Source organism: Vigna unguiculata, chromosome 6, assembly GCF_004118075.2.
Source record: "Vigna unguiculata cultivar IT97K-499-35 chromosome 6, ASM411807v1, whole genome shotgun sequence".
Classification (NCBI taxonomy): Eukaryota; Viridiplantae; Streptophyta; class Magnoliopsida; order Fabales; family Fabaceae; genus Vigna; species Vigna unguiculata.
Window position 1 is genome coordinate 22,107,201 of NC_040284.1, and position 15,248 is coordinate 22,122,448.

A 15,248-nucleotide genomic window follows, 5' to 3' on the forward strand; every position below is an offset into this window, starting at 1 on the left:
TTTATTTTGTTACATTAGGTTACAAATATATTTTTTTATTAAATTATTTTTTGAAATTCGTAATCTAATGATTAAGATGATTGAAGAAGAGTAAAATATATTTTGTAAATGTTTTGTGAAGAAGAGTAAATTATTTGGTTTTAATAATCTTGACTGTATCAGCTATCAGAAGGACTAATCCGTAAACTTTGATCAGTTAAATAATAAATAAAAATATAAAAAAAACTTTAATATTGTATTTATTTTATAATTTATGTGTTATACACTAGAAAGATGACGATGACGTCTTCCTCATTGAAGTAAAAGTTTATATCCATTTTATTTTCTATATTCAATAAATATGAAATTTATTTTTTGAGAAACCAGGCACATTTGTTATTTTTGAGAAACCAAACATCCATGCTGTACTCGTTTAAATATTTATTGAATACGTATCATTATTTTCGTTTGAACACCAATTTAAAAAATTAAATTTTATCCACATTTATAATTATCTTCGAATAATTTAAATCTTTCTCAACAATATTGAAAATAATTTGAAAAATAGTCATAAGTATTAAGTTTATACACGCTATAGAATTATATCTAAGATATGATAAAACTGTACTTTCCATTTTGAATGAATGGCCTAGATCTCATTCAAGGATATCTCATCTCTTTAAATTATTGAAGCTGTGCTGTGATCTTATATAGATTTTCTAATATGTACGGAAAAAGAGTACATAATAGCTAGTTATAATTGATTGAATGTGAAAAAAATCTTTAGAAGTTTGTTTTTAAGAAATAAATAAATAAATCTAATTATGACTCATAAATCTAGCTGAGAAAGTATACGCAAAAGAAATGACAATTGTAATAATAATATAAATAGATAAAACATTTATTTTAATTTTTGTCGTTTTATTTGGCAGGATAAAGTATATAAAGATTACATAATATTATCAGATAAGAAAGTGAAAGGTCACCTCTGAGGAAGCAAAACCCTCACTAAAGATATTTTGTAAAAGGAAGAGAAATGCTTCTAAAATGTTTTTAACATTTTTTTTTCTACAGTCATTTTTATTAAATAAAATTTATGCTGATTTCATAAAATACACGAGTTTCAACTTTTACATTTAAATCAGATTTTTATTTAAAGGTAAAAGAAAAAGTGAGAGATTTTAAAATAGCAAGTTGAGGCGACTTATGTTAATGATTGTTCTTTACCTTACAATTAAAGAAACACTCATAGAACAATGTCTATCTCAATTCCTCCCATAAAAACATTTTCTTCATCTCAATTATTTATATTAATATATAAGTTGCTCTACTTATACTCCATCCTCGATTTTAAAGAAAATAAATTAAAGAAAAATTGTACATCGGAAATTCTTTATGGAAATAATTATAATATTAGGGAAATCATTGTGATACCCTCCTACTAACCAAAGAATCCCAAACGACCAATCATAGGATCAAAATCTTCCAAACAGAAAGCCAATCATTAGTTTTGCCCTCACCAAACAAGGAATTAGAATGACGAAAAAGTAATAATATTTAATAAAAATTGTACTTTATAAATATATATAACAAACTACAATAAAGGCCTTCTCTAATATTTTGCATCATATTCACTCACTCTTCATCTTCTTTCTTTTCCATGAGATTGAAATTAATTACACAAATTAGCATAGGACAAAATTCTCTAATTAGATTACCAAAATGCTCACGTCTATAGTTCTAGCACTCTACACTCTCCACTCTTCTACGCTGCACAAAAACTTAGTCCCGAGGGTAGTTTCGGAATTCCAAGAAATACAAAACCGAATACGACAAAAACTTAGTACAATTACTAAACAGTCCCTGAGTTTTTTGAGAAAGGAGGAAATGACGCTTAATTTGGCCACGTCAGGAACTCGTCCGGGTCAAACTCGCCGAACTCTTCCTTCGCGTAGCGCTGATTCAGCACGCCCATGTTAACGTCCGTCAGACTAAACGGCGCGTCGATGTCAAACCCGAATGCATCGACCTCGCCGAAACGGAAACCGTCAAACGGCGAGGAGTCTCCGTCGCAGTAAGTGAGGACAGACGTCGGCGACGAGAAACCGTCACCGGAGCAGGCCGCCTCCGGGGGCGAAACGCGGAGTTCTCTTTTTCCAGTAGCGGCGAGGGGGAAGTTGGTGACAGCGTCAGGCCCCTTGAGCTTCACGGCGGCCTCGTCGTACACGGCGGCTGCTTCCTCCGCCGTGTCGAAGGTGCCGAGCCAGACCCGTTTTCTTTGGGTCGGGTCGCGGATCTCGGCGGTCCATCGTCCCCATGGTCTCTGTCGGACACCTCGGAACTTGTTCCGGCGGCGAGGGGCGGCGGGCCGCTTCTCGGGTTGGGTTAACGGGGTCGGGTTAGTGGAAAAAGAAGGGGTTACGGTTGGGGGTTCTGGGACAAAGGGAAAGTTTATGGTGATGTGGGTGATTTCTCTTTTCACTTTTTTGTGTTTTGAGGGGTTTTGGGGGCTTTCATCGTCGCCGGAGGAGTCTGAGTCGGTGGCGTCGTGGTCGGTGAGGATGACTCGGAGGAGCTTCTTGTGCGGTGGTTGGGGTTTTTTGGGGGTTTTGCATGGTGGGTGGGTGTAAAAATTAGAGCTTGAGGTTGGTGGGTTAAATGGGTGGCGGAGATTCATGGTTGGTTGGAGGGACATGAAAGGTTGGTTTGTGTCACTCATGTTAAGAAAGAGAATGAAGAAAGGGAAAAGGTGATGGTTTTAATTGCATGAAGGAAGAGGGAAAAGGAAAGAGGGGGGTTTTGGGTGGTTATTCCAAAGGGTAAGGAAGAGAGAGAGAGAAGATGTTGTTAGAGAGGTTGGCGGGAAAGAGGCGAAGAGTGTGGAGAGAAGAAAGCCAAGGTGAGTGAGGTAGGATTAAAGGGTATTTATGGTGCAGCACGGGGTGTGTCCCCATTGGAGGATGAAGCAAATATTTTTCTCGTGAAGCTCAGGGATTTGATTTGGGTAACGAATTGAAGGAGAGAGAGAGAGAGAGAGAAGATTCGAGGGAAAATGGAGTGAGTGAGTGAGTGAGGGTCTGAGTGGGGAGGGTCATGAATCACTGTGTATTTGTGTGTACATTCATGTCGCTGTCGGCAACACAAAAATCCTTTTGCCACCAAAATCTATTCACGTCTTCTACTATTTTATGTGTCCATTACTCTTAACTAAACTATAATCTCATTTATTATCAAAAGCATTTTCAATTTTTGTTCCTTCAACTCAGGGAGCAATGCATTATTCAAAACGTGCTTAATAGTATGTATTTTAATATTATGTTTACATGTTTCTTGAATGTTTACAATAGAATGTCTCTATTTTATATAAGGATTTGAAAAATGATTGTAGGAAAGCGAGGTGTGAAGAAAGAATGTGGAATCTTTCCACGTCGGTGAATCTGAAACCACGCAATTCTTATGGTTCCATGGATGGTGAAGTTTTGTAATTAGGTGATTTAGAGAATAATGGGAGGTAGAAGGAGGGGAAACAAAACCTTGAAACTATGAAATTGACGTGACTTTTTATAGTTTGTTTTAAAGCGTGGCATGGCATGAATAAAAGAAAAATAAAAGGAAAAGGAAGAAATGGGTGAGTAGTGGAAAGTATGGTATACCGTTGAGCATTGGGCTTATCCAACCCATGATGACCTTGCAGATGGCAGTAATATCTTTCAGTACAATATTTTGCAGAGTTTGTCTATTCTCTGTCAGACACCGAACGGGATTACTTAATTAACAGTACCTGACTGAGATGGAATATATCAATCAAGCATACAAATAAAAAGATAAAAGGTCAAGGTTTCTTTAATTTTTTTAGTGTGCAATTTTACTTTTGGGTGACTACAATGTAATATGGTCATGTAATTTAGAGACACAAAGTCTAATGCTACACATGCAACTTTGATCCTATGACTTGAACCCACAGTCTTTATTAAAAAATGCTTGAACCACTTGTCTAGCGCTCAAATGCTTGAACATCATGAGGAAAGAGGCGGATGAACAATAGCTATGAATGAATTGAACAATAGAAAGAAAACGTTAACATCATAAGAAGGGTCCAAGTATTGTAGGGAGGAGGAATTTGCTCAAAAAGTTTAATTAGGTTAGGTTTTGGCTTGAAGAGGAAGCAAAGACAAGTAAGCGTGCTAGTTAGTCGAGCACGTGTCATATTATCTACGTGGAGGCCACAAGATTCATTGCATTTACAGAGGAATCACACCTTCTTTACTTGTTGCTTGTTAATTAAGAGACGACTCTCGCTGCTTTTATCAGCCACTGGTCTTATTATATTATTTACCATTGACTTGAATTGAAGCTATTTGTGGTGACCTCACCTTGAACGTGTCTCTGTCGTGCAGCAGCATACCCAGTGGTTTCCAGCAGGCATGTTTCTGTACTAGACATTAAATTCTGAGGTCAACCCAATATCGTACAACAGTGCTTCAGTATCTTTTCATTTCATTTGCATGAATTTGGAACAAAAATAGTAGTATTTGACATCCTTTTAATTTACTTCCCATTCCTTTAATTTTTCAGTTTGCGCACACAGAGAATTGTAACAGTTCTCTCCAGAAGAACAACTCTTTTTTTTTTTCAATTCCACCAAATTGTGACAATTCTTTTGTTTCTACCAGAAAATGAAAAAAGTAAAACTCGGCTTCAAGAGGCAATTGGTCCAATACATGTTCATAACTATAGTTTCTTTAATTACCACTCATTTGGAATAGCATGTCACAAGCAGAAAGTTTGTGGGACATTATAATACAATTTCATCCATGACCAATGTCTTCGAAGGAAATACTCATAAGTTATAATTAATTCACTTACCATGGTTCAGTTCCACTGACAAGTAAAGACAATATTTCACGAAAAGTATCTTTTGTTTCTTCATAGAACATGATTGAGCTGCTACAGGAGGAGCATGATCATCCCGTAGCATATTTCTATGTCCAACTGTCATTCATGCGGTTGACATTATTCCTTACGCAGACCCATTAAAGAAGTTAAACATCTGTGAATCATATGTTCATCTCATTAAGTTGACTTGAAAATTATATCTTAAGTCAACGGAAAGAACAGACTTCTATTTTAAGCTACTTCTGTAACTAAAATATTACTATAACGAACTCTTGCAAAATCAATAAATTTACAAAAGCTAATGTTATTTCCACAATCTCCCACTTTACATTCTCACGACGTTTTTTTCTCCATCCTCCATTACATCGCTCAACTTATTCCACACTTCTCTCCTTACCGTACATAGTGAGATGAGGATGTTAAGAGGGAAGAAAATAACCATACTCTTTCTAAGAAGGTTCACAGTTTTTTCAATATAATTCTTAAACATAAGCAGTAAACAAGTCTTTAGTTAAATTTCGAAGCATTAAAAACATCATGACACAACAGTTTCACATATCAATAGAAACTAAACAAGTTACAGTACATGATAGACAATTTTTATGGTTGAAAATAATCTCACTCCTCGATTTGAGTATAAGCTCCAATTTCTCAACATTTCAAGTAGAAGTGACTTTGGGAGTTCCTCTGCTAAAAAAAGTTCATACCTTAATGTATCCAAACAGGGCCATAACAAGGTTTGTATTTATGTTGTAGCCACGAGCAATAATATGCCAGAAATACATATTATTCCAATGTCGAATGTCAAAATAAGAGGATATGGTAACACAGAAATTACAAATGCTAAAACCGTTATGCAAAATCATAAAAAATCACGAAACACAAGTAATATCAAACCTTAGAAATGGTTAAGGTCAGGCTCCATTGTTATTTTAGAATGTCAACACATATGCTTCCATTAATGTTGATGTTTGGGTGGAATACCTAGTCTTAAAGGCAACCTGCAGTACTCAGACGTTAAATTCAGAATTTCTAAACTACAACACTTGACAGATATTGAAGAACTTGACTAGCAGCCAGCATGGGTGCTTAAGATCATCAGTCCCCATATCAAAGAGAAAAATTATGCATACAAAAGACAGGAGACTGAAACAAGCAAAGAACAGAAAAATTCTTAACATGAGGAAAATCAAGACTGTAATAACATCATCCAACAATTTAATTTTGTTACTAGGAATGCTTTCCAAGACCACTCTTCACTAAATTTGCAAGAAAAGAGAAGAAGCTACAATTTGTATCAGAGGTGCTGCAGAAAAACAAGAAAATAACAAAGAAAGAAGAATCAATAGAGCAATCTCCCCAAAGTCAGAGAAATGTTCCCTTGTCTTCAATGTCTATTTCCAAATCTGATATCATCCCCTCACAAACGATTGGATCACCACATAAAAGAACCACACAACACTCCTCTCCTCTAGTTAACTCTCCACTAATAGATAATATTACGCCCCATACTGTTTGTGCGTTTAGATGGCATGTCTAAAAAGGCCTATCCCACTTAGAAGGTAGTTTCCTATCAATACCACCCCGTATGAAAGTTTCCATGTCTTCAAGGCAAATATTGGGATATTTCTCAATAATAGAAGTTGCCATTTCCCATGAGGCTTCCTCTGCAGACTGTGACTTCCACAGGATCAGCCATTCCTGACATTGTTGCCTGTCCTAGTAGCCAAAAAAGCTTCAAGACTAGGGGGCTCCAAATTAGTAACAGCCAGCCCTGAAGGCAAAGTTGTAGTAGCAGAACAACTCTTCACTGATCATTTCAACTGTGAAAAATGAAATATCAGGTGAATACAACCGAAGTCTGGAAGCTCAAGTTTGCTGGCCATTTCAGCCTTTGCACTAAGATAACCAAATACATATCGGATTGAGAAGAAGACGATAGTTGAGTAGTGTTTCTTGTAGACGTGTCTTACACGTACATTTCAGCCCCGTAAGAACAGAAGGTTTCTGCAAATCGATTAACCACCTCTGTTAAGCCATCCTTCCAGGATGGTAAGTGGTGCTTATGTGCAAAACCATTCACTAAAGTCAAAATAACTCACTAGAATTTACTGAAAAAGAGGGTCCTATCACTTATAATCAACTTTGGGAAATCATGTAGAGTGGCAACATTCTTGATAAAATAATATGCCACCATTCACGTTGTGTAAAGATGCTTTAAGGCAATGAAGTGAGTGCATTTAGTTCGGCAATTCACAACAACCAAAAATCACTTTATAAACCTGTGACAGTGGCATCATCTTGTCAATCCAGTAACGAAATCAAGGGAGATATAACCCCAAACAATCTATAGAATAAGAATGAGATGGGCAAACCTGCTGGACTCATTGCTTGATACTATGCTTCACGCACACCACATTTCATATGTACACAGCCATTAATGCCTTAATTCCCAAAAGAAAGAGGAAGCCAACCTCATATATGTCTTGGTAAATCCAAAGTGTCCCATTGAAATCGAAAGTTTTTATATTCCTTATGCCTTTTCTGTCTTTTTCCTTTACAAACCCTAAGCTACCCTGCAGCATCCTAACAGACACCACAACACCATCACAACTGTAATTGATATCACTTAAGCAGCATTTGTCTGTAATTATCCTCAAAATCAACAATCGCGACACGACGGCAACAACAATTTGAAACATGTCTCCTATTCATCCCCAAGCCATTTTGGACAACAAATTCTTACGAGATCAGTATAACCACATCAGGCTCAGTAAAATAAAAAGCAAACACAAGAACCATACAATAAAACAGCAAACAACGATTTAGGTTATGTTTTGTTGAATCAGTCCAACATCACGAGTGTTAAAAAGAAGCACCAAAACACCAGAAAAAAAAAATACGAACGATTCGAAACAAGATAGGTCATGCATGCAGAGACAACAACACAAAGGGTTAAATAATTGAAAGTGAACTCGAAGCGTTAAAATCAGAGTGTATAATGAAAAGAGAAAAGGGTTCTCACCTGCACTGGACGTAGGACGATCCTTCTGCAAACCCTTGAGCTCCTTAACGATGCGTTTCGATGACATAACCGAAACTTTGAGATGGAGAGAACCAAAAGAAAAGCAATGAGGGAGAAAATGAAGTGACGGGTAGAGAGGGATATATCGAAGAAGCGTTGGATTCTAGAAGGTTTTAATTCATTTAGAAATATACACACACAAAAATCATCAAAAACACAATTAATGCATTGCAAAAAAAAAAATTATTTTTATTTTTTTAGCAAGTGCCTTAAAATTTCAACACATTTACTCTTGATGAACGAGTGAGAACGAGTATTCAGTGTATTTGAAATGATTTAAGAGATCGTGAGCGAAAAAATTGAGTCCAGTTTCTCTTCTAATTTTTTTTATTATCATCTGTTAAGTATTAAAAACAATATTTTGGTAAGATAATTTTAATATACAATAGAGAAAAATAATCAGAGAATCCAAACTCGAAAAAGTTGCTATCCAAAATCTCTTTTGTAGTTTTTTTTTTTTTTGTCATGCTCGGACTCTGTATATATCTGTATATATCTGTATATATTTGTATATATTGTAACTTGTAATCAACAATATCTTTAATTAGACCATATATATATACATGTTCGCAATGAACAATGCAGAACTTTATCTAGAATGAGAAACCTCAAAGACGTTGGTGTCTCTAATGACTTGTGAGTAAACTTGGCTATTTTCTGAAACTCAAATCTCTATAAATATAAATTACTTGTCCTCCCACGATGAAGGATGTGATAAAATGTAGCCTAGCTAAACTTGTTCGTAGCTGCTTTCTTCAAGTTGCTGCCCTGCACCAAAATTTTACACACATTAACAATTAAGAAACTAGTTATGTCTAAAGACCCATAAGATTCATAAATTAAAAACCAAACATATTAACATTTTCTTAAACCATAAGGTTCATAAATCGAAAAGCAAACATATGGTTAATTAATGTTACCTGCTAGAAAAAAGTTTAACATCACATGGAGGTCTTTTTCCAAAGTCTACATCCATCAACTTGATTTGATTACAGGAGGCTAGAAATGGGACATTGTTTATCTCTAAACTCCCAACCTTAAAACCAATGTTCCCTCCAGCATATACATCAAAAACCATTTCGTTGGATTTGATGTCTGCTTTCAAGTCATCTGCAGCATCTGTGTTAACATCAACATTGTTCGCTGTCATAATCATGTCCAGAGTGGTGTCATTCAAGGGCATTTGATAGAAGCCATCAACGTTGTTCTTCCCCAACAAGATATCCTCACTTGTGGTAACAATAGAAAGTGGTCCGTACAAAAGCTTGAGCTTATCGTTCTTGTTAGAGAACAATAGCCGTAACCCTATAACATCATTCATCTTCTGTGACCCTTCATCAACTTCAAACTGCGATACGTTGAAGGCTCTCACGTAAACTTTTGGCATTCCTGCCTTGAGGAGTGCCAAGTAGGTGATGCATGCGAAGAGAATGACTATGATGAAGAAGAAAAGAATAAAGCATGACCATGCACAAAATGCAAACCAATATGGGTGGTAACGTCCGTTGTCAAGGTGGTCAATGGAGGAATCGCTGTCATTGAGGGTGGAGCTCATGCGGCGGTCATGCACGCCCAAGGACATGTGTCCGCTCGATCTCCGGCTGCTCGGACCCCTCTGCAACGCCGGATTCCTCGGTGGCACCTCCATCATCACCACCACCACCCTCAAGGTAAGCGAAGACACACCTGTGTCCAATGAACGTTACTTGCTTTCACATCATTAATGGGTTGTTATTTGTATCATGCTTTTTTTCTCTAGTTTTTGTCACCACAGAGGCACAAACCTATTTCTGGCAAATCAAGGTTGGAGGATAAACAAAGAGAGGTTCTTAGAGGATTATACAGTTAAATATACTTAGTTATTATAATTGAAATCTAATCCAATTAAGCAACCGAGAGTATGTTACACAGCAAAATGTTATGTGAACAACCTCTCTAAATAGAAAATCAATGTTCGTTGTTGTTAACATTAAAATAATCATACAAAAAAAACATTCCTTAAGCATATATTATGCAGTAATAGCTTATGTTGCGTCCAAACTTTTTTTATCCATTTTCTACCTGCACAATTTTAATTATTAAAAGTACAAAATGATTATTACATAGATGATCGATTATATGAAAGCATAACTTCAATGTTTTCTCAAAGTTGAGATAAAAAGTAAAACTGAGTGATCGTGGAAGTATAAAAAACAGAGGAAAGGTGTATGGCCTAATTGCAGTGAAATGGTTGTATAATGAAAGTGAAATTTAGTAAACAAATAGTGAAGTAATGTCACATTATTATTATTATTATTACGTAAGATTTTAATTATTTTCTGTAAAAAGTATTTTGATTCTTTAATTGATTTTTTTTAGTATAGAGAATATTTCTATTTCTATAACAAGAGAGATTTGGTAAATAAATGTGCTATTTTAGCACATGCCTAAATTTGCAGGGCGTGTACACAATGATCTAGTAGCACGGTACTGTGACATGGCAACCTTTTTTAACTACGTTGGGAAGCCAGCGAAACATTTCGATATTCACTTTTTCATAGGAAAATGTGCTTGAATGAAGATGATTAATTGAATGATGATGTTAATTAATACATAATAAGAATTCAAGGAAAACAACCTACCTACAGGAGAAAATAACTCAAGAAACAACATCTGTGAGAAATGTTGAAGAAAATGGACAGAGAGGTTTGAACAGAGTTTGAGAAACCTTGACCAAGCATTCACTCTTATGCTGTGATTTGTGATTTCCTGGTAAAGCAAAAGCAAAGTTAATCTATGGAGTCTGAACATTTGAGTCCTTAGATTTATTTTCTTCAGAAGATGGTCGGTTATCTGAGTCAGATTGCCGAATCTCTTCGATCATTCTTACTACTTCATCCATGTTAGGCCTCATATCTGGCACCTTTGCCACACAGGCCATGGCTATCTGCAACATCTGCACCATTTCTTCTTCAATGTTTTGGTACCTCATGAGCTCAACATCAAAAACTTCTGCAGTCCATTCTTCCCTAACAACGGACTGAACCCACCTAGGGAGATCAACCATGTCATCACGTCCCGGAGATTGCAGAGGAGCCTTCCCAGTAAGCATTTCAAGAAGGAGCACACCGAAGCTGTACACATCTGATTTATGAGAGTGTTTTCGCGTTTCAATCACCTCTGGAGCACGATAACCAGCAGCTCTAGAAGGAGTAGCAGGAATGTTCATAAGAGGGGCAAGCCCAAAATCAGAAATGCAGCCATCATTATCTTGGTTCAGAAGAACATTTGAGGACTTAATGTTTCCATGTGAGAATTTGGGACCACCAACAGAATGAATGTGAGCAAGTCCTTTCGCACTTCCAAGGGATATTCTTATCCGTGACTCCCAGTCTAAGGGAGTTCTTCCACCTGTTCTTCCACCTGTAATCAAATTCAGATCAAGTTTAAGGTGAAGTAACGTATTTTATCTGGTTTTCGCAGATACAACAACATGAACAAGCCTACAAAAGGGGTAGCCAAAAACATGTTTTCTACCAAAAATGAAAGAAAAAGAGTTAACTTTAGGAGATTTGACAGAAACTAAGGAAAAGAGATGCATACCATGCAAGAGTGTGTGTAGGTTGCCACCTTGGATATAGTCATAAACCAGAAGCTTTTCATCTTTTGAATAGTAATAAGCGCGAAGAGGGACAACATTTGTGTGTTGTCCAACTCTTCCCATAATGTCCATCTGCTGTTCAAAGTCCTTCTTCCCTACCACAACTTCCTTCAATCTTTTCACCACAACAGTCATTGACTCCTCCAGTATGGCCTTATAGGCAGTGCCATAACTACCCTTTCCCAGGACTTCAGCTGAAGCTCTCAGCAGATCCTCAAGATCAAAATTATAAGAACTGCCCTCAAAGAAAACCAACTTGTTCTTCTCAGGTTCTTGAACCCCACTCCCAAACTCTTCCTTTGGCTTCTCACCCCTGCCACCACCAGAGCCCTTTCCTTTAATCACATTGGAGCCTCTGCCGCCGTCTTTCTTTACACAGCAAATAACAATGACAAGAGCAATGAAGAATAACACCACAGCTCCTCCAACACCAATTGCAATTACAGCTATTTTACTCAACTTGTATTTTGAGTTTTGTCTCCCTGTAGTTGATGATGAAGGTGGAGTCAAGGCAGGAGAAGGTCTAGGAGGAACCCCCGAGCACGGCCTCAGAGGGGGGCCGCATAAAAGTGAGTTTCCTTCAAAGGAAGAATTTGGAAAAATCTGAAGAGCTTTGGGAATAGAGCCATTCAAATGGTTGTAGCTTAAATTCAAAAGCCTGAGCTGAGTGACATTGAGATTAGGTATCTGTCCAGATAGAGAGTTGTTTTGGAGATTCAAACTAGTTAGTTCTGAAAAATTTTGAAATGTTTTGGGAATGCCACCGGTGAAGGAATTATATGACAAATCAAGCACAACAAGTTGGGGAGACAGTGATGCAGGTATATCACCAGAAAGGTTGTTATGTTGAAGGTAGAGATACTGAAGAGAAGGAAGAGAAGCAATGTCAGGAGGGAGATTTCCACTGAGTAGGTTGGACCGAAGGCTAATAATTTTCACAGCATCAAGCTTGCCAAGTGTATTGGATGGGATGGTGCCGACTAGTCCAACGCCGGGAAGCCGAACAGTAACAACACGAGTTCTATCTTCATTGCAAGTGATGCCTACCCATGATTCACAGACTGAGGTTGTTGGATTCCATGTAAGGTTTCGCCGGTGGGGGATAGCATTAGCAAAATCAAGAAGGGCTTGCTTATCTGAACTTAGATCAGCAATAACCAAAGGGAAAAGAATCACTATGACAAAAAGAAAAGAAGTGACTGAAGTTGAAGGAAACTTCATGGAGAGTTGTTTTCTGGAAGGAATAATATATTGGCAATTGAATATGGAGTGAACTTTGCCAGTCATCATATGTTCCTGTGTTGGTACCATAACCATAAATCAGAAGTTAGGATCCAGTAGCATGATGAAACAAACAATGTATAACAAACCTAGGTGTTAGAAACGACAACATTGCAGAAAACAAAAGTCGAAACATAAACCATTCATGATTAATAAAAAGGAAGCATGTTGATTGAGGATCACCAAACAGATAAAAATTTTCAAGCCAAGGGTAAATTTTGCCTACTTGTAAGATCAAGAGAGAGACACAGGGGAATGCACTTTCAATGAATTAAAGAACATGAAAATGACACTGTAGTTTTATATATCAAGATATATACAAACACCAGTAGATCATTAGATCTAAATCAAAAGAAAAATTATTTCATAGAGATTATCACATTGAACCTTGAAGTGTCTTCTCTAGAAGCATACTGAAAAGGTTTAAGCAGAGTTCACTCTACAATAGTCACAATCACTGTTTACAATATGCAAGGAGAAGAGCAACAGAAAGAAAATAGGGGGGGCAACTATGACATTGAACAAAATTACTTGCATCAATCATGAGTTGAGAACGTATCACATTACAACTATACCAAAAAAGGTAATCAAGACGGTCAAAATAGTCGCTTTAAGCATGTCCATCCCAAATTTTTGAACAATTACAAAGAATAAACAGCAGTGAAGACAATATGACAAGAAAGATTTGGAAAGAGAGGAAGTGAACAGTGTTAGGTTTATCAAACTAACCAATCCCTTATAATTTTACACGCATAAGATTGTACTCGACAACACAAAGAAAGATCAAGCTATAAAGAGAGTGAAATATGTCTGTTACTAAAAGAGGAATATGATTCATGAAAAACAAAAAAGGAACTCTCAAGATTTTGGCAGAAAAAAAAATGAGGGAGAAGCGAAGGAAAGGACAACACACATTTCTGTGAGTAGGCTAGTTCAGCTCTGTGGTAACTTTACGAATTATTAGATAACCACAACACACATTTCTGCTCTTTATTCTCAGAAACACAATTTTCTAGCCGACCACAGCCAACGCAATTCCCTCCCGTTTTCCCATTTTTGGCTTCCCAGAAAGTAAGATTATGACTTGAATTCTGAAACAAATTACTTGAATCTTGAAACAAATGACTGCACAGAGAACTGATTTTTTTTTTTTCTTCAAAAGCACACCATTTTGATGGATTTTGACAGAAATCACAAGATCAGAAACTGTCAAAGAGGTTCAACCACAAAATTTACAATAATGTAAAAAATAAAAAATAAAAATCCTCAAGTACCTTCAGATCCTAAAAACCAAAACCAGGTCTTCAAAACACTAACAAGAAGAAACCAAAACCAGCTTTGTAGCACATTCCACTCTCAATTTGAGAAGAAAAAAAAAACAAAAGAGCCCAGATTTACATGTTAAATTGGGAGCATCATTGTACCACTTGGATATATATATACACACGTACATACATATATATATATATATATATATATATATATAGAGAGAGAGAGAGAGAGAGAGAAAGGACAGGCTTTTAAGAGAACAATCACCTGAAAGGAAGCATGGGGGGATTCAGAAGCATGTGGTGGTCTCAGAATTCACCAATCCAGAGAAATGAAACAGCAAATGAGGTAGCACTGGCTGAGGCGGAAATTGGAGTTGGTGGGGTGCTTGAGCTTTGGTAATGAAGTGGTTGTTGGAAGGAACTTGTTAGAATAAGAGCATTGATATCAAAATCTGAAGGTGGGTTTCGTTGAGAAGAGCATGTAGCACAATGAGAGCCCATAAAGGCAGAGAATTTGGATGAAATTGAGGAGCATTTTTTGCTAAAAGAGAACGGTAGCAGCAGAAACAACAGCAAGGTACAGAATGCAGAAGCTTCATAAAAAGGGTTGGAGAAAGTGACTCAATTTTTTGTTTTCGCTGATAAAATAAAGAAAGATGAAACAAAAATAAAGATTAAAGAATAAAATTGACAGCACAGCAAGGCAATGCAGAATGGACGCTATCCTTCTCTTTCTTGACCTACCCCAGACCCCAAGAGAGATAAAGGGAGAAAAAAAGTTTGAGACTTTCTTCAATTCTGCATTTATTTATGAGCATTATTTAATATTGGAACTGAAAGTTTGAGAGTTGAGTGAGAAGAGAGAGAAAAGACAGTGCACACACACACACGTACTATGATTATCTGTGATGACGACTTCTTCAACGGCAAAGATGGAAAAGCATTTTACGTCTTACATCACTTCACTTCTATGATTTTGCCAAAACTTTAAAACCATACCATGAAACTGCAACATCAAAATTCAGAAAAACGGTTTTATATTTTTTTTCAGTGACTTTGTGATACTTTTCTCTCCTTCCTTATATTTTCCAAGCAT

General features: G+C 36.7%; 4 protein-coding genes across 9 annotated transcripts; all 4 read right to left on the reverse strand.

Moving 5' to 3' along the window:
- Nucleotides 1-1,566: 1,566 nt before the first annotated feature.
- Nucleotides 1,567-3,128, reverse strand: LOC114187770 (pathogenesis-related genes transcriptional activator PTI6-like). The gene has a single exon (XM_028076139.1). The coding sequence runs from the start codon at nt 2,696-2,698 to the stop codon at nt 1,874-1,876; it is 825 nt and encodes a 274-aa protein (XP_027931940.1). The 5' UTR covers nt 2,699-3,128; the 3' UTR covers nt 1,567-1,873.
- A 2,193-nt stretch (nt 3,129-5,321) lies between these two features.
- Nucleotides 5,322-8,077, reverse strand: LOC114187771. Of its 5 annotated transcripts, none has more exons than XR_003605346.1 (3): nt 7,901-8,069; nt 5,773-5,876; nt 5,322-5,562 (listed from the first exon to the last, which is right to left on the reverse strand). XR_003605346.1 is itself a non-coding variant. In XM_028076140.1 (2 exons), exons 1-2 carry the CDS (start codon nt 7,965-7,967, stop codon nt 7,296-7,298), a joined length of 354 nt encoding a protein of 117 aa, XP_027931941.1. In that variant the 5' UTR covers nt 7,968-8,077; the 3' UTR covers nt 6,889-7,295. The 5 variants fall into 5 exon arrangements, 1 of the variants encoding a protein (XP_027931941.1); XR_003605345.1 differs by having other exon boundaries at nt 5,322-5,582; XR_003605344.1 differs by having other exon boundaries at nt 5,322-6,882; nt 7,901-8,077.
- A 377-nt stretch (nt 8,078-8,454) lies between these two features.
- LOC114189226 lies at nt 8,455-9,655 on the reverse strand. The gene is made up of 2 exons (XM_028077943.1): nt 8,881-9,655; nt 8,455-8,728 (listed from the first exon to the last, which is right to left on the reverse strand). The coding sequence occupies exons 1-2, from the start codon at nt 9,609-9,611 to the stop codon at nt 8,716-8,718; spliced, it is 744 nt and encodes a 247-aa protein (XP_027933744.1). The 5' UTR covers nt 9,612-9,655; the 3' UTR covers nt 8,455-8,715.
- An 818-nt stretch (nt 9,656-10,473) lies between these two features.
- On the reverse strand, nt 10,474-14,958 carry LOC114188736 (probable inactive receptor kinase At5g58300). 2 transcript variants are annotated; one of them, XM_028077368.1, is made up of 3 exons: nt 14,156-14,246; nt 11,543-12,896; nt 10,474-11,362 (listed from the first exon to the last, which is right to left on the reverse strand). In XM_028077368.1, exons 2-3 carry the CDS (start codon nt 12,888-12,890, stop codon nt 10,734-10,736), a joined length of 1,977 nt encoding a protein of 658 aa, XP_027933169.1. In that variant the 5' UTR covers nt 12,891-12,896; nt 14,156-14,246; the 3' UTR covers nt 10,474-10,733. The 2 variants fall into 2 exon arrangements, with proteins under 2 accessions (XP_027933169.1, XP_027933168.1); XM_028077367.1 differs by lacking the exon at nt 14,156-14,246 and adding an exon at nt 14,418-14,958 and having other exon boundaries at nt 10,475-11,362.
- Between the last annotated feature and the right edge of the window lie 290 nt (nt 14,959-15,248).

What these genes read in the sequence shown, in the direction of transcription:
- LOC114187770 (XM_028076139.1), bottom strand. Translation starts at nt 2,698, where the DNA reads ATGAGTGACACAAACCAACCTTTCATGTCCCTCCAACCAACCATGAAT.
- LOC114187771 (XM_028076140.1), bottom strand. Translation starts at nt 7,967, where the DNA reads ATGTCATCGAAACGCATCGTTAAGGAGCTCAAGGGTTTGCAGAAGGAT. An exon ending in TCGTCCTACGTCCAGTGCAG is followed by an intron (nt 7,583 to 7,900) that starts GTGAGAACCCTT and finishes GGGGATGAATAG; the next exon opens with GAGACATGTTTCAAATTGTT.
- LOC114189226 (XM_028077943.1), bottom strand. Translation starts at nt 9,611, where the DNA reads ATGATGGAGGTGCCACCGAGGAATCCGGCGTTGCAGAGGGGTCCGAGC.
- LOC114188736 (XM_028077368.1), bottom strand. Translation starts at nt 12,890, where the DNA reads ATGATGACTGGCAAAGTTCACTCCATATTCAATTGCCAATATATTATT. An exon ending in CCTACACACACTCTTGCATG is followed by an intron (nt 11,363 to 11,542) that starts GTATGCATCTCT and finishes ATTTGATTACAG; the next exon opens with GTGGAAGAACAGGTGGAAGA.